This window comes from Lolium rigidum, chromosome 5, assembly GCF_022539505.1.
Source record: "Lolium rigidum isolate FL_2022 chromosome 5, APGP_CSIRO_Lrig_0.1, whole genome shotgun sequence".
Lineage (NCBI taxonomy): Eukaryota > Viridiplantae > Streptophyta > Magnoliopsida > Poales > Poaceae > Lolium > Lolium rigidum.
Window position 1 is genome coordinate 44,603,205 of NC_061512.1, and position 23,752 is coordinate 44,626,956.

The following is a 23,752-nucleotide window of genomic DNA, read 5'->3' on the forward strand; positions in this document are numbered from 1 at the left end:
AATTATAGTATTATGCATTCACATGTCAGCATCTTGAAGAACCCAAAAGTTTCACAACTGTGAGACTGGCAGAGAAATCAGTAGGCAAAAATACCACGAGGGACGACCAAGGCATAATTAACATTGAGGATCTAACGATTACAAGTCCAGCACAGCTCAATTTCAGGACAGGTAGGAACTAACAGCATTTTTCTTTCTTTACAAAATGAAAGCTCCTAGTGCCTGAAAATACACACACAGAAAGGGAAGGAGTTCGGTTACCTATACTAGTCAGTTCCACTTCATCTTAACTAGACAGCAAACAGTGCAAACTCAAGACGACGAAGCCAGATCTTCGATCTGGATCGCTTCAGGGTTCGCCCTGAAAAAGAGGCTCTCTCTGTATGTTAAACGTCGGGGCTGGCAGATCTCAGCTGCCATGGCGGGACTATACAACGGCGACTGCAGATGTCAGGGCAACCTCCATGGCGGGCGGTGGATCAGGCCAGGAGAACTCAAAAGGGGCTTCGATAGCGGGGAATGGGGCTGGGAGGGTGATCTCTCTGGGGCATGACTCGGTGTAGTGGAACTCGATCTGGAGGCGGTGGTGCAGTGGCGTCGACGCCATGAGCCCCTTCTTGATGTCAGCCTGCAGTTCACGGATCGGGATGGCGGCCAAGAAGCTCTTGATGTACTCCTTGCACGCCTCCTTGCCCTTCAGCACGAGCAGCTCACTCTCCTCGGTATCGGTCCCGCTGTCTTGCTCGGTGGAGGAGCTCTCCGAGGAATCCTTCTGTTGTGTGCTGGAATCAGAGCTGGCTTCTTTCTTTTCAGCCGGCACTTTGTGGATTGTAGTGTTGTCGTCGAACTTCAAGATGTATGCCTGGTCGCAACCTTCAAACAGCCTCTCGCCAAGTGTATCAATGATGTAATATGCGTCGGCCTCGACCTTGAGAACAAAGAAGTGGTCATTCCAGCTGACAACATATAGGGTGGGTTTGTCAGTGGAACACTCCGCTGCTCGGCTGATCTCTTCCCAGATGTTATCAAACGACATCGCACCATCAAGGAAGTCAAATCCACTGGCATCCTCCACACTTTCAGGCTGGAAAAACCCCACGAATGACTTGTTAGGAGCAACTGTGAGCGGGCGGATCTTGGCATGAAGTACTGTTTCAAGATCAAAATGCTTGTCAGGGAAGCGCTCTCGATAGGTCTCATTCTCGCAAAGCTTCCTCCACTCTAGAGACCCTTCTCGGATGAGGTTGTCAAACTGTGAGCGGATTGGCATCAGCTCCTGGTTTGCTTGGAACCAGTCCGCAATGACAGCCACCAGCGCAGTGCAGGCGCTCTCCCCAGCAGCCCGTTCACTCCTCTGGTCTATTGATGCAAAGAACACCTCAGTGAGAAGCTTCAAATGGCCATCACGACTAAGTACTTCCTTTGACTCCCAGTTCCCAACAACAAAATTGTCATCACCAAATACTGACTCCATACTGTTAGCCGAACCATTTGATCCCTGGAAACAAGAAAGAAAATATGCTATCAACAAGCCTCAACCAATAGTGGCAGTAAACCAGAAATAAATATGAAGGAAAATGGGCAGGATGGCAGTATAGAAAGAAAAAAAATCAAGATTCTTTACAAGATATCCATACCTCCGAAACAGATCCATCAGAAGAGGTTAATATCCGTCGATCATAGTCAATATCATCCCCACCCTCTTCTCCATTCTTGTTCTTCAATAATGGTTCGCCTTTCTTCGGCACTTTGACTTTTCTCCATGGAAGTATGCTCCTTTTTCGCCGAATAACCATGGAGGTATGCTCTTCAGCAGTGGAGGATGATTCTTTCTCTGCTTGATAACCGGCATCCGATTTTCGGTGACTGTAATATATCCAGTCCTCGTGCTCTCCATCAATCCTTGCATGTGCATAAAAGAGACCACCAGCATAATTCACAGACTGCAGCGAACCATAGCTGAAGGACTTCCTGACAGTTGCGCCACCCAAGTCCTCATCCCTCTGTCTATCATCTATATCAGAGTCAGAGTCAATAGTGCAAGGGTATTCGGCGCCATCACTGTGAACATATTTATCACTGTTGTCGTCCTCTCTGTTAGCCTTTTTGGACCTCCGTATTGACACAAAATCTGTAATATGTTTCACCTTTCTCAGTCCAGCTTTAATGACAGAAACCTCATCTTTTCCAGAAGGGACCGAGTCACCAGAGGAAGGTGACAATGGAGCAGTAGCAACAGAACGCTGTGAAGCATCGGGCGATTGCTGAGGAAGTCTTAGTTCCACCAAACTCAGAGTGAGCTGGAAAAAAATGAAAGTAATTCACAAACTGCTTGACTATAGGATATATGTTCAAATGGGAAAAAGATATATAGCATCATATCACCAACATACATGAAGTGACGGGGAAGATTCAGGTGTGCCATTGGGCACTGATAATGGGAGGATAATCTCAACTTCCTCTTCAGCAGCAGATGTGTAATCTGCTAGGTTCAATGACGCAGTTCCCAGAATCGATTCACTCTTTGGCCCTTTATTTGAATCCTGTAACAACAAAGACAGATCATTGAGAGGACGGAACAAAATGCAGGACATCATCAGGACAAAGCCAATGAAAAGAAGGCCCAAAATGTTCTACACAATACATTTCGCAGTAGTAGTTAACTCGGCAAAACTGGTAGCCTGCCTCAGTACGGATTTAAATACACTGGTGAAAAATTGTAATTAAGGCTATAATGGCCTCAAGTTTGGCTATCCATTTCCATTGCATGATAATCGGGTGACAACTGGCAAGCTCCTGCTAGAGCAACTACCAACGACACGACGTATTCAAAACAATTAAACGGCACCACAACACACCAAGCGAACAACACGACAAATTGATAATACCACCAATCACGAACTAGTCAAAACTAATGGGATAACAAACTAAACGCACCCCATTTTTTTCATCGTGGCGGCGTTTGTCTAGAGGCTCACAAAGCAACAATTGGCAAGACATGGACAAGAAACCTAATCAATTCATGCCAGGCCAATCTGTCCTGAGTTTGCCAAGTCCGGAAACAGTATGATTATGCGAAATTCCTGATTTACCTATGTGTCGTCCTAAAGAGATACAGCCGTATGTTGAATCCTATCGCTTTCTCCTTGCATCAAACCTAGTTTGTGCCAGCCAATCTGAAGCTGTGAATATGAACAACATAATTTCTTTATTACTGACTCGACAGCTAGGCTGAGTAATCTATTCAAAATTCCCAACAAAGCCGAGCCCGTTTGGAGATTCCAAATAACTACATAATCTAACTACAATAATGTACCAGAATCCTTATCATCCAGGCAGCGGAAAGGGGGCAAAAGGAGGCTAAGCCCAATCATCATATCAAAAACTGAAATAAAGACCAGCACCAACCAAAATTGTCATATAGTCTGTTAACGCGTGCTTGTTGCCTTGGATTTTTTTTGCTTGTTTGTAAAAAGCAGGATCCAAACGAATTTAAAGAAGTTATCGTTTTCAACGAATAACCACTACGACTGACCTTTTCAATGGAAAAAGTCAAAGGTTTCACCATCACTATGACCGGAATGAAATGCTAAACAATTCCAAACAGGAATAATTCAAGCACCCATGGGCCATGGTGACTTAATCTATTATTGATCTAAGCAAATCAAAATCGATGGGAAGAGCGGGTAGAAAATCGTCAAACAATAAACCCATCGATATCGAAATTTCATCGAGCACATAGAAAACCATATCAAGATTACTTTGTTTTACACATGAAAGTCCCGGAAAAGGAAAAAAAACGTACGCGGAGAGGAGAGGAGTGTGCTCACATTGAGGACGGAGAAGGAGAGGTCCCATGGTTGGAACGCGGCGGCGGCCTTGCGGTGCGACGTCGCGGCAAACGTCACCACATCCTCGAACTCCTCCTCCCACTCTACCGCCGTCGCCGGCGCCGACGACGACGACGGGGCGTCGGCCGCCACCGCCGCCGCCGCCGGTGACTCCAGCCGCGTGCGGTTGCGGCAGACCCGGATGCCCTTCCACCGCGCCTTGGGGCCCTTCCAGGTCACCTCCACCGCCATCCTCGCCTCGGCGTCCGCATCCTGCAGCCCCTCCGCCCGGCGCACCACGAGCCGGACGCTGAACTTCCTCGCCGCCGGCGGCCACGGCCACCGCATCTCCGATACAAGAACAAAAAAAGGAGCCTTGAACTCAAGAACCCTTCCGGGCAGAAAGCCTCCTCCAGCACACACTAAACCGAAACGCAAACCCAAGCTCCTCCCACCAGAAATCTCCGAGAGCGCCGCTCGCGCAGATTCCCGCGGCCGAGCCTCGAATCGGTCGCAAGGTTGGATTTTGGCGGGGGAATCGGGGTCGGGCGAGCAGATTTGTGTCGGGTTGGGTCGGGATTCGGGGAGTTCGTTGGAGATTGGGACGCGGAGGAGGAGGAAGAAGAAGAAGAATATACGAGGAGAGATGCAGCGGGCGGACGGGGAGGAGAGTGAGGAAGAAATAAACAGGGAGGAGGCTACTTTCGTACTTTCCTTTCCTTGGGGGTTTTTACTTTTTTTCTCAGCCAGAAAAGGAAAACAATTTGTTTTCCAGGGTGCGGTGGGGCCCACCGGCCAGCCTCGCTAGGAGAGTAGTAGTTTTAGTATTTTACAGGAAAACAGGTCTGATAATTTTTCGTGTCTGTTTTTGATCTGGTAGTTTAGTTACAGCTAATCTAGAAGCTTTTCGTTGCTGATTTTGTGGATAAGGTTTTACTGCGTTTGTTCTTGTGCTTCGTGACGTGTTTTTGGTTGATCCAAGCCGTTGGATCTGGTACCGACCGTCAAGGTGGTGAGGCGCGTTGATCCATCCATGAACTGCTCCCGCGTATTTGGTGCCCTTGGGCCAGTTCCAAACGGCTTGAAATAGTTTATAATTATATCATACACAAAGCAAAAGCATGTCAAAAAACTAAAATCAAATTACTGTTATTTGGTTATTAAATTATTTCGTATTACTACTAGTTTTTCTGTTTTACTAATGAAGATTTTTTAGATATTTTAAAATAGATTAGATACAGCCTAAAATGAGTAAACCTACAAATTACAAGACACGTCTAGATAAATGTACTCCCTCTAGTTTAAAATCAGATACATCCATTTTTTAACAGTTATTTTAAATTGGAGGGGGTATTTATGAAAAAAAAAATTAAAGATGTGAGGGTGCACGAGAAGACTAGTGCTCTAGAATCGAAGTTAAGACCATTATTTTCTTTTCCGACTAGATTCGTTTATCAACATGGTGCGAAAACGTGTAACCTCTACAAGATTTTGTAAGTGTAGAAAGAACTCAAGCAGTTACATATTTTTTTTATCTTGGAATTAATCTTTTGGCTCTTTTTGCGGTGTTTTTTTTTTCTTTACATTTAGAAGATCACATTTTGCACCCAAGAACTTAAGTTCCCGTGCACATTTGAATTTTTGCAGATAGGACTTAGCATCCACTAAAACACAACATATTGCTTACTGGTTAAAAAGGAACTAAAAACATGCATGAAACTATTTGCAAAAAAAATGATATTTGGTTTGATGGCATATCTATGTATAGCCTGGACATTAAGAAACTTATAAAAATACACTATGTGACAGAAATGAAGGTTCGATTATTAAGCTGCATACTTTTTTGCGGGAAATTATTAAGCTGCATACATGCCTCGTAGCATACGTGCAACCAGCTAGTCATATGGTTTTGGTCAAAGACTGATCGAAAAAGCTAGTGGAGCCAAAAGTGGGGGATTATTTAAAGCTAGGCGCATGTTTGTGCTTGTGTGTTTAGCAATACTCTCGATCGTGATCTTGACAAAGCTAGTTAATTAACTGAACGAACTACTTAACCATCATCAGAAGAAAAGATAAACCATCTAAAAAAAAAGATAAACACCAGCTGAACGAGCTAATTCATGGACCATCCTTCGAAGAGAAGCAATATGGAAAAAGTAATTAACTTCCATGGAAAGTAATTTGTGTTCGATACGAAGCATTCTCATCAGCCTAAGAAAAAATGTGATCAAATTCTTTTTCTAGCATCAAGAAGAAGATGATGAATCGGACCATGCAAGATTTGGATTATATGCTGGCCAGCTGGAGGACAGTCATGTGCATTTTGCAGAAAAATTCTTCTCCACCCATCGGTTTTCCCGGCCAGCTAAGAGAATAGTATGCCTGCCTGCGTGCGTGCGTACAGCGTAGAAGGCGATGCACTACAAGCAACTCCAAGGTACATCGGCATCGCATTCCATTGTTAAATGTTCCTTGCAACATACCAAAATTCTCCCGGGAAATACTTCATGGGCAATCTCACTTTTTTTCCGGAGAAGACAACGATGAGTCGATCGATGACACATCAACTTATCTATCTGTTCCTTAGGTCATCCTAAGTGATGAGAGCAACGAGGAACCTTTGTCCATGAAAGTGCACTTGAAGTCTCTTTTGACTTTTTTGGGCACTACACCTACGGACTACGGTGCCAAGATAACATGAGATTTGTCTTATCTCCTTTTGGGTGTCTTGACCTCTTGACCTGGGCCAGGAACGAATTAGTTAAACATCTGGAATATTTTAGAGATTGGGATGGCTCATATTAACATTCTGCATTGCCCATCAATAGCATGTGCACAGCATCTACGACCTAAAAAAGACAAGCAGCCCTCTACGACCTAAAGGCCCCCAACCCTCCGCCCCCAACCCTAACCCTCCCGCACCCCGCCCTCCGCCGCCGCCGGTAGCGCCGCCGGGGGCAAAGTCCCTCGGGGCGTGGCGGCGGCGGGGGCCCTTCCTCGTCGCCGCGTGCAGATCGGCGGCCGGATCCCCACCTCCTCGATGCTTGGCGAAGCAGACGCGCGTGGGATGGGCGACGGCGGCGGTGGCCCTCCTCCCGTCGGCTGTCCCCTGGCGGACCGGTCGGCGCGGGTGGGATGGGCGGCGATGCGGTCTCCCTCTTCTCGTCGGCTTCCCGCGGCACTCCGGCGAGGGGTTGGTGGTGGGCGGCGGCCGGACCCTCGGTCCGCGCCATGCCATCCACCCCCGCCTCTCGTTGGTGCGTGGAGGCGATCTCGGGCATCTTCCGCGACACGAGGGCGCCGGGGCAGCAGCCTTGGGTTTGACGGAGGAGGTGGCCTCTTCTTCGCCGGAGAGGGTCGGCCTACGGTTGGTGGTGGTGGATTTTTGATCTATCATCGCCGACCGGCGGTGAGATGGAGGTGCATGGAAGCCGGCGATGGTGTCGCCGGTGGAGGGTTGGGTTGGCCAGCCCGGGATGGTCGCCGACGTGGGGGTCCGGCCTCGAATAAAGGCGGCGGTCCTAGGGCCTCTCTTGCGTGAAGAGGAGGACCTACCGGAGGCCCGGACTCGTGATCCGGCCGGAGGGTTGAGTTCCGGAAGGCTCCGCCGGCGAATGTAACGGTGCTTTGCCTGGAGTTTGCTGGATCGGAGGTATTCGGTCGTGCGCACCCATGCGTTTATTCCGACCGTTTGGTGCTTGGAGGGAGCGGCGCGAAGCTCTTTTTATCGTGCCGACATCAAGTGACTATGGATCCATGATGAAAGTCGGAAGAAGAGAATTTCATGAAGGCCGGAGGGAGGACTAGCTAAGGGAGGTTCAAGTCTCCGCGCTGTTGAGGGGCTTGCTTGGTGTCCGGGATTCACAGCAGCGGTATGAAAGTGGGGGTGACAACACATGTGAAGCGCAGAGTCCTACCTTTCAGGGTGAAAATCCAAGGTCTGGCCTTAACTGGTTGTGCCTGGCAGTGACCTTGATGGAGGCATTGTTTTGAGAGTGGGAACTATCTTCAGGGTGAAAACCTAAGATCTTTGATCGGGCGACGACGATGTTGGAGCACTGTTCCCTTCTTGGCGGCGTCGTTTTTTGGAGAGTCTGCAATTCAGGTGTTGTCATGTTGGTGGATGTATTGCTGTTGTTAGGTCTGTGATACTGTAGCGGGACTTTTGTTTCTTAGTTTTCTTTTCGTTTTTTTCTCTGTGTGCATCCGTAGTGCCATTAGGGTGGTGCGTTGTTGCTGAGGCTGAGTGTAATTGGTATCTCTCGATATTAATATATGGGATTTCTATTTTCGTGCCCTCGGGTCCTTAGTTGTACTCAGTTTTCCCCAGCTCCTTAGTTTTTCCTCAGTTTTCCCCAACTTCTTGTCTATAACCCGCAGAAAGAGCTCGGACGGAAGGAATCCCGTTTAGTTGACGTTGGTTGGTGCGCTGGCAAGTGGGGCCGCTGTTGGTGCCCCGCGGTGGACACGTCTCCACTTATCCGGATCATCGTGGGACCCACAACTTGTCCACGTGAGAGCGCCGGACCCACGGCTTACCCGGGTGACCGTTGCAAAATGGGAGCCCGAGCTAGCCCCGCGCCCATGCCCGTGCCATTGCTTCCCTTTCTTTCTCCGCGCCCCATTGTTCTTCTTCTCCGCCGGCGGCAGCCCTTCTCCGAGCACGCGGGTGATGTCTAGTTTCTCTTCGACCTCCCGTTCTTCATGGCCGCGGTATGGACCCGTGCCTTTGACAAGATGCCCCGACTGCCCACGCCAGAGCCTCCGGCGGTCGATGCGCAAGACGGACGAGAACGGCAACCGTGGACGTGAGTTCGTTGCATGCGAGAGCTTGCCATATAGAGAGGGGATAAGGTTAGATCTCGCTCCAATTTCTCTGTTTTCTCTCGATTTTCTTGTTATTCCCTCGAATTTGGGATTTAGGGTTCACGTTGTTGTTTTCGGATCTTGAAGAAATGCGGGCATTTCGAGTGGATCGATGTGTACGTTCGAAGGCTTCGGTTGCGAGGAATCAATTGGCGCTATTGGGGGCGCAATTTGGGAGGGGGGACTTGTCTGTAGAGAATGCGGCGGAGAGAGGAGCCGTTCCGATTAGGGACCTTCCGATTATGCCTAATGCTCCCAATGCGGAACTGGTGGAAGTGAAGGGAGAACTGAAGAAAATGAACAAGCAGTTAAGGCAGCTGATCGAGTTGAAGAAGCAAGCTAATCTGATGGCTGGTTTTTTTTTTTGTTGTATAATTACGATCGGATTCTTATCATTGCTCACAAGGCGCTAGAAGTTGTTACAAGGGATACCTAGTTACAAATCCATTATTCAGTTGGGATGTACTTGTAGTTGTTTTCAAAGTTAGTGTGTGCATTCACCGAAATTACCAAACTATATTCCCTAAAAGAAAAGGACAGCTAAAGATAGTTGATAATTGTTAGAGGGGTGACAAATAATGCAATCGCCGAAATTCGCAAAAATGTATGCCTCATGTTTATAACAAAATTATACCACTTTTAGGCCGTTTCAAAATACCAATACTATATCCCAAACTATATTCCCTAAAAGAAAAGGACAGCTCAAGATAGTTGATAATTGTTAGAGGGGTGACAAATAATGCAATCCCCGAAATCCGCAAATATGTATGCCTCATGTTTATACCAAAATTATACCACTTTTAGGCCTTTCCAAAATACCAATACCATATCCCAAACTATATTCCCTAAAAGAAAAGGACAGCTAAAGATAGTTGATAATTGTTAGAGGGGTGACAAATAATGCAATCGCCGAAATCCGCAAAAATGTATGCCTCATGTTTATACCAAAATTATACCACTTTTAGGCCTTTCCAAAATACCAATACCATACTATATTCCCTAAAAGAAAAGGACAGCTAAAGATAGTTGATAATTGTTAGAGGGGTGACAAATAATGCAATCGCCGAAATCTGCAAAAATGTATGCCTCATGTTTATAACAAAATTATACCACTTTTAGGCCGTTTCAAAATACCAATACTATATCCCAAACTATATTCCCTAAAAGAAAAGGACAGCTCAAGATAGTTGATAATTGTTAGAGGGCCGACAAATAATGCAATCACCGAAATCCGCAAATATGTATGCCTCATGTTTATACCAATACTATATATTAAGTGGCAAACTCGTCATTGCATTCTCCACCGACGAGAGAGAGAGAGAGAGAGATGGGTGGCCACGAAGAGAGAGAGAGAGAGAGAGGTTGCCACGAAGAGACGGATAGGGGTATACTGCCCGTTAGATCAGTGGATCAACGGTTCGTGGAATCGATCCGTGTGACAACGGCTCAACCAATCAGGATAAGTTTGGGCTTCTCGAGCATTTGTGACAGTACTTGAGGGCAAAGCTGAGTAGTACTAAGAATCCAAGGGCACATAAATAGTAAATAGACTAAGGGATTCAAACAAAAGAATTACAAAATGAAAAATGTGTGTTTTGTACAATATAATTCATATTGGGCTACATCAAATTATTTGCAATTCAAATATACATGAGTGTGACAATTATGGCATCATTTAGACAAACTATGTTTTGGGAAAGATGTTTTGCAAAGGGGTTTGGGTGGAAAACCATGCATCTTCATAGCTACACTAGTGATTCCGAGAAGTGGCAATTTGTGGTAAAACTTGATTTATATATGTTTGTTAAGGTTTTCTAGGTGGCGAGGTTGCGTAGGAAGACTCCATGAGTAGTTGCCACTATGTTTTTATTTTTTTGGATTTTTTTGCGCATGAAATGACTCAATTAGCTATGTTAATCTCATTTGTTGACTCTCTGTTGACCGGCTACTTGAGGGTAAAACTGAGTATATTGCACTTGCCGGTCTAAGTCCTCGAGGGGAAAAGCGAGTACGGATAAAATTTACGTATAAGGCCCGAGGTTATAGCTGAGTACACCAAACGTCCCGGGGTTAGACTCGGGTAGCGGTGCACGCTGCAGCCGTGCATAGCGGACGCGTGTTGCCGTGCATAGCGGACGCGTGTTGCGGTACACGCCACCTTCGTCTTTATAGAGCCCCTCTTTCTCTCCCTCGACGCACGTTCTCACCGGCTCACTTCGCAACCGCCTCTCCTGTCCCATCATCTTCTCCACAACCGAAGAAAAACCCCGAAGAAAACCGCCGGCGATGGAGAAGAATGAGATGCCCATTGTCGGCACATCGGCCGCCGCCCCGTCCAGGCCCCTGTCGCCGCTTCCATCGTAGCGGCCGGCGCATCGGCCGCCGCCCCGTCCGGGCCCCCGTCGCTGCTTCCAACGTAGCGGCCGGCGCATCGGCCGCCGCCCCGTCCGGGCCCTGTCGGCTGCTTCCAACGTAGCAGCCGGCGCATCGGCCGCCGCCCCGTCCGGGCCCCTGTCGGCTGCTTCCAACGTAGCAGCCGGCGCATCGGCCGCCGCCACCGTCCGGTCCCCGTCGATTGGGACCCGTACGAACCGATGCGGTACGACGCGCCGGAGAACCCCTACGACACCACCATCGTCGACAACGAGCCGGAGGTAACCCTTTGTTCCCTAGTTCTTATCTCATTTCAATCATTTTGTGTTAGATCTACCGTTATTACGGTTCGTACATTCCTAGTTCAATCCTTTTTTGTTAGATCTTGCGTTATTACTGTTCGTCTGTTCCTAGTTCGATCCTTTTGTGTTAGATCTTGCGTTATTAGTGTTTGTGATTTGCTTTTGTTTAAGATTTGTGCCGATGATGATGAATATTTGGGCATAAATTGATTCGGGAGTTTAGTCGGTAAACAATTGGTGTGTACAAATTTGTTGTGCATGATCTTTGGTTTGCTTGACTCAAATCCTGGATATAAGTGTGTCCAATGTAAGCGAGGCTACCTCTTTTTTTCGAGCCCATATTATCATGCATGATTTTTTGTTCACTCTCTTGTTCCATCATCGTTGCAATTGACTCCGTGTTTTTTGCACGATCTTTGGTGCTACGTGACAGGTGCGGAAGCGAGCGACGTCGATAGCGACGACGAGTCCTTCCACACCAAGACTCGTCACGTCCTCGAGAGGCTGCGGTCCGGCCATTACGATGGCCCTTTTGCTCGAGGCATTTACAAGTGCCCCTTACGCAACAGGAAGCTCCGCGCCACCGACTTCAACTCCCTGGTGAACCATGCTGAATCCATTGGCGGATGTGGCGCTAGAGTTGGAAGGACCGTGAACGTGCATGCGTACATGGCCAAACACAAAGCACTTGGGATTCACTGCGCAACCTCCAAGCGAGTCACACGCGCTACCCGGAGGCGTTGAACGTGCCTCATCGCACTCTCGTATGTGATCTGCTCTATCTATAGAGCAGCTTAATTTCATGTAAATTGTAGCTTATGTTGGATCTATCGGTACTACTTTTGGATCTGTCCTGAATATATCTATGCTATGTTGGTTGCTTGTATGCAGCTTATCCTATATTTTTTCTCTGGATTTGTGCCCTAGATTTCCTACCTGATTGGGTAAAAACGAAGGCATAAAGAAATGAATGGCGTTAAAAAACAGAAGGAGAAGCTGCTCTAGATTTGCTACCAATTTGGGCTATCAAATATGAATGAGATCGAGCGATAGAGAGGAAAAAGGTACATTAAAAACTGCTAATCCGGGCGGAAGAGACGAAACCACTCGTGCCCCCGTCCCGGACCCACACGGCTCCACACGCTACGGCCCCACACGCTTCGGCCACACAAACACGGCCTCGTCCTGTCCCACGCGGTCCCACACGACGCGACCCCACAAACGACACGACCCCACTCGTCGGCACGGAACGGTCAACTTAACGGATTCCTTCCGTCCGAGCTCCTTCTGCGGTTCAGACAAGGGCTTGGGGAAAACTGAGGAAAAACTAAGGAGCTGGGGAAAACTGAGTACAACTAAGGACCTGAGGGCACGAAAATAGAAATCCCTTAATATATTCCCTTTATCGAAAAATGTGCACAGCATCTCTAATCTTGTGCTTGTTTGCCAAAAATAATCTTATCTTCGGCACAAATCTTTGCAATGTTTAACACATTCAGTTGTCTTTAAGGTGCTGCCCACAAATTAGTAAGCTCCGAGCGTCTTCTTTTTTGTTGCATGAACTCTATCTATAGCCACGTAGGATGATTGTTGAGTTGAAAGAGGGGAAAAATATATATGTCTTCCCATTTGTTACTTCATCTGGCTAGTATCAAAAATACATTTTTTTATTATACAAGTCACTAACACTAATCGAGAAAATTATATATAATTCTACTTCGTATGATGGTGCGTATTAATGTGAATGTTGCACGCAACCATAGAGAAGGCGACACCACATGCAACATACTTAATTAACCCAGAAGAAAAGAGTATTTTCACATAATTAATCGTGCTATCTATTAGTTGATTTTGTTTCCTTGGTACCTGCAATATGAGTTTGTGGTCTTGTATACAAGAACGGAGGAAGTAGGAAGTATGTATTCTCGTATATTTTCTCGTTTAATCTTAATAACCTTATAGATCCACAACCATGCAAATATTACTTGATAGAATGACATTAAAATAAAATCCATTGTGTAGCAAGTTTTTTTCTTCACAACACGGAATGCATGCAGAAGAAAATCTAGACTTGTGGAGTTCCAATATTGATGAAATCACCACTTGTGATTCGTTAGCGACAAAACACATTGTCCCTCACAGAAAGATAATATTGTTTGACACGAACACACATATCCCTCTTCTTTAGCAAAGAGGCGGAAAAACACATTGTGATGCTTCACCATGCAGACTTGCCATGTCGAGTCTAAAAGGTCTTCATTTTACAAATGTTGAAAATGGCTACTTCTCAATAATATTCTAATCCAACATGCGACGAGATTGTGAGACTCGGTAAATTAGCAGTTCTCTTGTACGTATATGTGAATGATTTCATTACCATAAACATACTATCATATTGCCGACACGCAATGCATAAGAAAATCTACACTTGCGGATTTCTATTATTGATGAAATCACCAAGCCATTCCTTAGTGAGAAAAAATCTTGGCCACCGCGGAAAAGATAATAGGCTTTGACATGACACGCGTATCTCTCTTCTTTAGCAGGAGGCAGAAAACCATATTGTGATGCTTGAACATGTAGACAAACCCTCAATTATCTTGGGTTTAAAATAAACTTTCCTAACTTGGTTAGAAATTGAAAATGATAACTTGTCTAGAAGGTCCTCATTTTCATAGTATGGAAATTGCAACTTCTCACGCAAAAGACACACTCACACACACAACACTCTAATCTAACATGCGGCGAGATTGTGGGACTTGGTAAATTGGCAGCTCAATTTTATGTATTTGTGAATGATTTCATTATCATTATCATAAACATGTGAATAGTTCCATCCAATTTGTCCACCATAAATCTAGTTGGTTAGATATACTTTAAAAAAGCAATTCTCTGATCAATGTCATTTCAAGTCGTTTTCATGTTTATATTTTCTAAAATTCATGTTTCCATATTGAAAAGAGGTGACGACGTGGGCTTAGTCCAGTGGTTAGGGTCGCAGTGGCGCACCCTAACGACCTGATGAGGACATCCCATCTCTTGATACAACCGCTGTACCTACATCGACACAAATACAAGGACCAATCACTCGAGCTCGTGCCAAACAATTTAACTATCAGGTACTTTCGTTTCTTGGAACTAATCCTCACATACATGAGAATATGATGCTGCCTAAATCAGATATGTTTGTTACTCTTAGGAATGATGGACCAAGTATGGATGAGGAAGACAAGCATTGGAGCATGATCACGCATGGAGGAGATGGCAGCAAGCATTTGAGGATTGAAGATGACGCCGCAAGTGGAGATTTCAGAACTTTGAAGCCACCATAAGAAGAGATGAAGACATGGACGAAATATAGAGTTTCCCACTTCATAATTTCGTCCATAGCATAATATGGTGCTGCGTCACCTTTAGTTTTGGGCCAGGCCCATGTTATTTTCACAGGAATTAAGTCAGCCACTTTTTAGAGTCCGTATTGAAGGGGAAAAGGCCTTCTAGGGTTTGGTTCGGCCACCATATGTATGGCTGGCCGAAACCCCACCTTTTCCTCCTTTAAATACCCCCATAGCCGTCACGTTTAGACTCGGATTTTGATTAGATTAAAAGTTAGCCATCGCTGCAACTCTCGTGTACTTCTTTTGAGGCCAACGCCCAGAACAAGACCGACTATTCGGAATCCCACCTTTTTCAATAAAGCTTTCATCTTTCATCCGCAATATTCTGATTGCAATATTAGTTCTTACTTGTTCTCGATTTCAGGTAGGAATTAAGACCCTCGCTGGTCAGGCTGATCGTGCATCCGCAAGATCAGTAACTCCTGGAGATTGTCCTAGCGATTGCATTGGCGCACGAGCTTTGCACGTGTAGTCGGACCGTCAAGCACGAACTCCACCAACAAATCGATCTATCCACGTCTCATCGAAAGATCGGCCACCTTTGCCCTATCAAGTGGTATCCGATTTCAGGTTGCTCGGTGAGATTTTACTGTTTTCCTAGTGTAGATTGCATCTGCCATCATACCCATAAACCACGAAAAAGCCAAAAAATATTGTTAGGGTTTAGATCATATCGTCCCATAAACCCCCTGCCACGTCTTTGCATTGTCTTTCAGTTTTGCATAGTTGAATTTGTGTCTGCATCTTCGTGTCGAGTTGCTGGTCTTAGCGTCTAGTTCCCTTAGAGTTTCGAGTTCTGGTCATATTAGTCACGCCGCCGCCGCCACTCGCACCATACGCAGATCACCGCCATCATCGCCATATACACCTGCCATATACACCTGCCATATACTTCCGCCATCGCCATATACACCTGCCATATACTTCCGCCATCGCCATATACGCCTGCCATATACACCTGCCATATACTTCCGCCATCACCAGATACACCCGCATCTACCATATACCCCGGTTCCTACCACGACACGGATTTGTGCTGTTTCTCTGCCGCGACAGAGTCCGTGTAGAATTAGGTTTTATTGTTTTTTCCTACTTAGCTGTTACCTTCTAATACCATCCTGCGCTGTAGAAAAAATTCCGTGAGATAAGTTTCGGCCGCTAGTAAAGAATTGGAAGGAGAGCAAAAAAAAAGTCTGGAAACACTTCCGAAAAAAAATTCTGGCTACATTGGATTTTCACTTTGGCGATCACTTTTCGTCACTGGCCGTTATAGCGACATTTTTTTGGCGCCTGCGCGCTTTCCAGAGCACCTCCGAAATTTCGACAAAATTTTTTCTGAGGCTATACTGTTTTTAGACCTTGGGGATCAGTTTGAGACACTTGCCATCATAGTGATTTTTCGCACCTCGCGTCGCCACCTCATCGCCACCTCATCGCTGCTAGTTGCTTGTGTGTCGCGCCGTGACCTCGCTATTGTTCTAGGCTCGCGTCTCTAGTACGGTCTAGCCTAGGACCAGCACAGTACCGTTGTTGAGCATACTTTTAATACTGCATCGCTGTTTTGACAATTGCTGTTTTGCTACCATATATAAGCCATCCTACAGCTCCACATATTGTCTCCACGTGCTTTGTGTCGACACCTGGTAAATCGCTTTGGAAATCTTTGGAGACGCTGATTCTTGCTGGTTGCTACATCGCCTTCCTCCTGTTTGGTAAGAACTTGTAAGAGCTTTGTGTTTTGCTTGACGGATTACAAGTGAACCACCATATTCCGTAGTTTGTAGGCATATACATTGTTGCTTGTGGCATACTAACCATGACAGGCACAGAGTCGACGAACATTGACCCGGATAAGATGACGAATGCAGAGATGCATGCTCACTTCACCCATCTTTTGGGCGGGCATGCAGCCGACGTGGATGGGCGCCTCGGTGATGTGGACGCCAAACTCACCGACGCGCTGGACAAGATCGATGGCCTCGAGGCAGCCTTCAACTCCAAGCTCGACGCCAAGTTCCAGGAGTTGTTGACTCGGTTACCGCCGCCTCGCGCCAACGTGCAACGCCGCGCACGCCGCGTTCCTCGTGCGGACGTTCCTGCGGGTACCGCTCCTGCTGCAGCCGCCGCACATGACGCGCCTTCTGATGAAGGCTACGAAGATTATGAAGGGGACGCGGACGAGCAGGTAGATGAGAACATACTGGACGGCGAGGAAGTCCAACAACCTGCACCTGGTCGTCCACGGCAGCTGAACCGCAACGCTCGACCACCTCCACGCCCGGTACGTAATGATGATGATCATGTTGCTAAACTGAAACTGAATATTCCGCCATTTGAGGGTAGATATAATCCTGATGCATATCTTACATGGGAATTGGAAGTAGAACAACGCTTTGCATGTTTAAAATACCCTGATCACTTGCGTGTTAGTGCTGCTACTTGTGAGTTCACAGATTTTGCTTCTATTTGGTGGTCTGAGCATTGTAGAGTACATCATGCTAATATTCCTACTACATGGGTTGGGTTAAAACTTGCTATCCGTACTCGTTTTGTTCCTCCACATTATCAACGTGATTTGCTGAAAAAATTGTCTCGCTTAGAACAAGGAACAAATTTTGTAGAAGACTATTATCAAGAATTGCAAACTGGCATGATTCGCGGTGGTATTGTAGAGGATAATGAGGCTATGCTTGCACGTTTCTTTGGTGGTTTGAATAAAGAGATTCAACATATTTTAGATTATAAGGAGTACAATACTATTACTCGCTTGTTTCATCTTGCATGCAAAGCTGAACGTGAAGTGCAGGATCGTCAACCACCATGGAGAAGAGCTAATATTTCTGCAGGTCATACATCGTCGTGGTCTCCGCGACAATCTGTAGCACCCTACCTTTTAATAAAGGCAAGATACCTGTGTATAGTGCTATTCCCGGGATCACTGATAGCACACACATTACAAAATATAGTAATCATTGCAATAGTATCAAATTACTACATCGTTGATCCAGAGGGTAAAGTAAAACCTTACAATTTGCATAGTCACATGGACTAGCTCAGAATAAACACAGCGGAAAGTAAATCATCAATGAGCCTTCATCTTCTTCATGTGCCACGAACGATCATGTTGGAATGTAGACTCGAGATCCTACCACGTACTTCTCCTCGAGAAAAATCCTGCACGTTTGAATATGCAGCCCCACGAATGGAGGTCAGTACAATGATGTACTGGCAAATGACACTTATATGGTGGCAGTTTTGGGCATGACTATCTACATGATATTTGGCAAGTGGAGTTTAGGCAAATTTGCATAAGCCAATTTTATCCTACATTTTATTTCAAAACAAAACATTTTACAAAACTCATAATGATGTCATAAATAGTATCATGGTTACATCTCCCATGTACTATCCGACAGTTACTACTCAAATTTTAACTTATTCAGAAAAGGTGATGAGATTCTTCCGTACATTCCCTGCCTAGAAAGCTCAAATTGTCCGTAACCGGGGACACGGCTAAGATCTTAGGTTTACTCTCGAGAGGTTGTGCACTTTCACCTTACGACCCACCCTTCCCAAGAGAAGAAATGAGACAAGATCTTTCGGAGGAGGCTTCAACCATAACTAGCTAGACCCGTTCCCGTTTGGTAGCTAGCCACATCATCATGTCAAGCAACATGTTTGGCCTCACAACTTACTTAATCCCGGCAGAGCCCATAATACCATAAGGCTGCACTGGAAGCTAACTAAAACATGGACGACATATTAATCTCTTTAATCCTGGGTGGCCATCCACAAGTGAAACTCACAGGCTTAGAACCATTACAGATAATAAACCCCCGCACGATCCCCTGGTGAAAACCGGAGGTGCGAGTCTAGAGCAACCACTATTCAACTGCGCACTCTCGGGCACCCACCCGCCACTTGGTTACTCCAGGGTCGGAGCCACTGAGCAGCCGCCCACCACACAAACAATCCACCCAGGTGATTCTTTAAAGTTGTTAATTTTAATTCCCAATACTCACAATCCAAACTAGATCAAAACAGCAGTGGCACTTTGTTATTGCTAGGCAACTAAAAATCCTAGCAAGGGTTCATGGATGGCTACACACTACTAGGATTAATAAGCATAGCATAACTTTCGAAAACAAAATCCTACCATGCATACTAATTTATAAAACTCTAATGCTTAACAAAATAAGTAGGTATTTGAGTGTCACTTGCCTTGATCAAAGCAACCCACACAATCACAGCAATCACAAGCACCACCTTGATCTCCTCCACAATCTATTCAAACAATTTTCAACAAATCAACATACATTCGATATGAGCAATCATAGACATGTATGCATGCATGCTATGCAACCATTTAATTTCACAGAAGAGGTGGTGTGTAAGTGTTGCATTATGCGCTCTCTGATATGTGTCATGTTAATAAAATATTCTGGACATTTAATTTGATTTAGAAAAATCATTAACCGAGTATCTATTTAACATATACAATCTTAATAATTAGCTACTGCAAGCATTATGTGTTGCAAAAAATGTGAGTTTGACCTCCCTGGATAGGTTACAGTAATACAAAAGTAGTGCAATTGGAATTATTCGAAAACAATTTATAGAATTTGAATTATCTTCGAATTACTGATTCGGATAGGTTTTACTAAAGCAAGTTTGTGCACGTATCAAAGTTTTACAAATCCTATACCAAGTTAAAGTACATGTTCTGAGGATTCCAGAAAGTACAAAAACATCAAATTTGGACCAGTAGATTATTTTATACAATTTTTATAGTGTAATCTGGTCTATTTCACTATTTGAATTTTGACGCGAAAACTAACACAGTACATATGCAATACTATGGCATAATGGTGTTCTACAGATTGTAAGCTTTCCGAAACTATAAAATTCACAAAATTTGGCCCTACGGTTGATTTTATATCGAATTTACAAGTTTGGACAATAATCTGGAATTTAAATTCGAAATCAAACTAAGTTTGACCAGATCTGACCGGGGGCGCTGACTGGGCTGCCACGCGGCGCGCTCGGATTGGCCCGTACCGGTTCGGTACGGGATCTATTCTGATCCGCTGGATCTAGATCTAACGGCGCCGGCGAAAAAGAAAAAAAATAAAAGAAAGGGGAGCACGGGCTTACCTGGCCGGCTGGGATGGGGCGGCGGGGCGGCTCAGAGAGCTAGGGGGCGGCGGCTGTGGTGGTAACCGGCGGCGGCGGAAGTGGCTATGGGGAGCGGCGGCGCGCGGCAGGAAGCTTGGTGGCGGCGGCGCGGCGATTGGCGGCCTAGGGCGGTCGCGGCGGCCGGCTGGAGGCGACGGCGGCTTGGCGATCTACGGCGAGCAATCGCCGTGGTCTGGCGGCGCGGCGGTGGGTGCTACGTGGGGGAAAAAGGCGGCGGGGGTCTGGGCTTTAAATAGGCGTAGGGCACGGACGTCAAGGGGGCGCGGACGGTGGAGACGTGCTCCGCGCCGATCTCGGGCGTGCGACGGTGGAGGCGGAGTCCGGGTCGGACACGAGGTGGAAGAAGGCGCTGACGAGCGGGCCCCGCTGACGTGCGGGCCCCACCTGTCGGTGACGGAAAGGAAAAAAAATAAAAGGGAGAGGCGGTGCGGTGCGGCGCGGGCCGTGCTTGGCAGGCCATTTGGGCCGACGCGATCGGGCTGGCCCAGCTCGGCCGGTCCGATCCGTTGCTTCTTTTTTTTGTTATTTTATTTTTCTTTTTTCTTTTTACTGTTTTTGACACAACTTTAGTTTTAGGTATCCAAATTGACCCAAACCAATTTCTAAAATTTTGTAAAATTCAAGGCTTTGTTTTTAACAAAAGTGAACAAAGTTTTGAGCCAAAATAGCATGGTACATGATTAGGACCTTTGCAAATAGGGTATGTAGTTGTGGTTGTGTCATATTTGTGCTTAAAATTTCATGTGAACAAACAAATGCACAAATGACATGAATGCATGCAAGTTTTTGATTTTTGAAAAACCTGGGATGTTACAGACTAACCCCTTAAGATGAAGCACGTCCTCGGGCTTCGAAAAGGCTAGCAAATAGGTGTGGGTGATATTCTCGAAGATTTTCTTCATCTTCCCAAGCTGCCTCTTCCTCACTATGGGGACTCCACTGAACAGAACTATATAGTATTGGCGCGAGTATTCCTTTACCATGGGTATCTGATCTAGGCTAACCCCCTTAAGGTGTTTAGCCTAATTTCACCAGTATGCAATTGAGATGTAAATCGAACCATTTATATGAATGAATACGATGCGCCACTATCAGTTAAAACTAATGCTGTAACGAGTTGAGTGGAGACATACCCATCACGGTGTTAGGTTCATTCATCACTTCCTCCACATACAGGTGGTTCGCCTGTCCCTTCTGGACTGGATTAGGTTTGGTAACATCCACAGGCTTATTCTCCGGGCATTCAGTGGCAAAGTGTCCAGTCTTCTTACACTTGAAACGGGTAATATGGGACAAGTCTCTTGAGTGGTGGCGGTGCTGGCCATTATTTCCATTGTGGTGTCCGTTACCTCCATTGTGACGGCTATTGTTTCCATTTTGATTTCCATTGGAATGGTCTCCCTTGAATCCTTCATTGTGCCCATGACCATTGTAGTTGTTGCCGTTCCCTTTACCGAAATGACCATTATGCTTGTGTGAGTTGTGACTTCCATTCCCATCAGAAGAATGGTGCTTCTTGTGGAACGGCTCAGTGTGACTCTTATTGCTAAACTTCCTCTTGCGGTTCTCCTCCTTCTTGATATTATTGTCCAGGGTGATGGCTTGATCAAGTAGGGACTGGTAACTAGGTACGTAAGCTACCGACAATGGAATCTTCAGTTCACCCTTAAGTCCATTGAGGAACTTCTCCTTCCTCTTAGCATCTGTGTCAATGTCCTCAGGGGCATACCTCGCCAGGGTACAGAAGTCATCCATGTATTCCTTCAGAGTCCTCCCTCCCTGTCTCAGACTGCGGAATTCGTCTCTCTTGAGATTCATAATGCCCGAGGAGATGTGGGCAGTACGGAATCCCTCCTTGAAGGTTTCCCAGTCCAGGTCATCTAGGGGATGGGTGAGTTGATAAGTCTCCCACCACATCGCAGCAGGTCCCTCCAGCAAATGAGCGGTGAACCTAATCTTCTCAGCCTCCGTGCACTCACAGGTGACTAAGTCCTTGTTGACAGAGCGCAGCCAGTCATCAGCTACAATAGGTTCAGTGGCACTGGAGAACTTAGCTGGTCGGAGTCTCGGAAATGCGGCGAGTCTATCCATTGGGGGTGGTGGTGGTGGTGGAGGTGGCGGCGGTGGTGGAGGTGGTGGTGGTGGATTGTTGTTGTTGTTACGGGCGGTTTGGATGAACTGGGTCATCATCTCGCATGAGCCGTGCACTGGCTGTCATCATCTGATTCAGTGCATCCTGAGTTGGGTCACGTCTTGGCGGCATCTGGTATAGTTTTAGTACAGATAAGAATAAGATAGACAGATCTAGGAAGTAAAGTTTCCTACCCATGCACAAACAAGGCACACAACCAAACAAAAACACTGAAAAATAGAAATTTAAACTTTTCCTCAACTTATCGAGTTTCGAAAATACGACTAAGATATACGGTACTGCCTTACATCAAGTAGTAGGACAATACAAGGAGCCTAATGAGAATTCTAAAATCTAAAGGGGGTCTTCTAACGCCTCTTGACTGCTCCATAGCATGATAGTGGGCTTCCTTCCTCGCTTGCTTTCCTCTTCAAGTCGTTCCCCTCAACAGTCGGCGCCTCCTGAGTAGCTGGATGAGGTGGCGATGGTGGTATCTGTTTGACCAGATGCGCGCACTGCGCCTGTAGTGCCAAGATTATCGCCTGCTGTTTGAAGGTCTCATCCTGTAGCTTTTCATTGTCCGCCTTGAGTTGAACAACCTCAGCATCTAGTTCATCCCTCTGTTCCTTCAGCTCATAATACTTCAAATTGTTCTCCTGGAGGATTTGCTTGGTCAGGTCACAGTTGTTAATCTCCATAAGCAGGTGATGATCCATCTTCCGGGCGTACCTCTCCATGTCCTCGAACTGGATTGCCGTCCATGTCATGCCTTCACGATTTCCTTTAGTCCTGAAGCAAATTCCCGCGGAGTTGCGACGTCCGAAGTACTGGATGTCCGAATCCTCATCGATGTCGTTCTCGTACCTGTAGACGATGCGCGCTAATGCCTCCTGCATTGCCATCACTACTCCATCTTCCCGGTCCGGATACGTCTTCGGATAGACCATGGTGTCGGTAGCGGCTGAACAAGACGTCCCTCAATGGTGGTCTCGATCTCCCGGCGTTCCACGACGTGTACATCAGATATCACGGCTCTCCCGCGGAACATGGGTGCGCGTATACTCAGAGACCTGCACACCGGGACAGCGTGTCACCGAAAGGGGTGTCGTCCTCGGGGTAAGGGACCCAGAGCTTGGTGAAGGTGCCCATCTATATTTCGAAAAGTGAGGCAAGGTTAGAATAGAATCAAATGAATAGATAAGTGTAGAATTAAGATTTTTATAATTATAACTCAAATAAATTTTATCCTATGGTTTTCCAAATCCTAGGGTCTCGATTCTACAGGCAACACTAGGCTCTGATACCATTTTGTAGCACCCTACCTTTTAATAAAGGCAAGATACCTGTGTATAGTGCTATTCCCGGGATCACTGATAGCACACACATTACAAAATATAGTAATCATTGCAATAGTATCAAATTACTACATCGTTGATCCGAGAGGGTAAAGTAAAACCTTACAATTTGCATAGTCACATGGACTAGCTCGGAATAAACACGACGGAAAGTAAATCATCAATGAGCCTTCATCTTCTTCATGTGCCACGAGCAGATCATGTTGGAATGTAGACTCGAGATCCTACCACGTACTTCTCCTCAGAAAAATCATGCACGTTTGAATATGCAGCCCCACGAATGGAGGTCAGTACAATGATG

At 46.1% G+C, this 23,752-nt stretch overlaps 1 protein-coding gene across 1 annotated transcript; it reads right to left on the bottom strand.

Moving 5' to 3' along the window:
- Positions 1 to 246: 246 nt before the first annotated feature.
- Positions 247 to 22,056, bottom strand: LOC124655907. Its single transcript, XM_047194735.1, has 5 exons — positions 21,099 to 22,056; positions 3,831 to 4,549; positions 2,394 to 2,543; positions 1,638 to 2,300; positions 247 to 1,498 (listed from the first exon to the last, which is right to left on the bottom strand). The coding sequence occupies exons 1-5, from the start codon at positions 22,054 to 22,056 to the stop codon at positions 428 to 430; spliced, it is 3,561 nt and encodes a 1,186-aa protein (XP_047050691.1). The 3' UTR covers positions 247 to 427.
- Positions 22,057 to 23,752: the final 1,696 nt, after the last annotated feature.

Excerpts from the sequence above, each read along its gene's own strand:
- LOC124655907 (XM_047194735.1), bottom strand. The coding sequence starts at position 22,056 with ATGGATAGACTCGCCGCATTTCCGAGACTCCGACCAGCTAAGTTCTCC. Across the intron at positions 2,544-3,830 it reads TCTCCTTCTCCGTCCTCAAT|GATTCAAATAAAGGGCCAAA; the intron begins GTGAGCACACTC and ends TTGTTGTTACAG. Across the intron at positions 1,499-1,637 it reads CTGATGGATCTGTTTCGGAG|GGATCAAATGGTTCGGCTAA; the intron begins GTATGGATATCT and ends TCTTGTTTCCAG.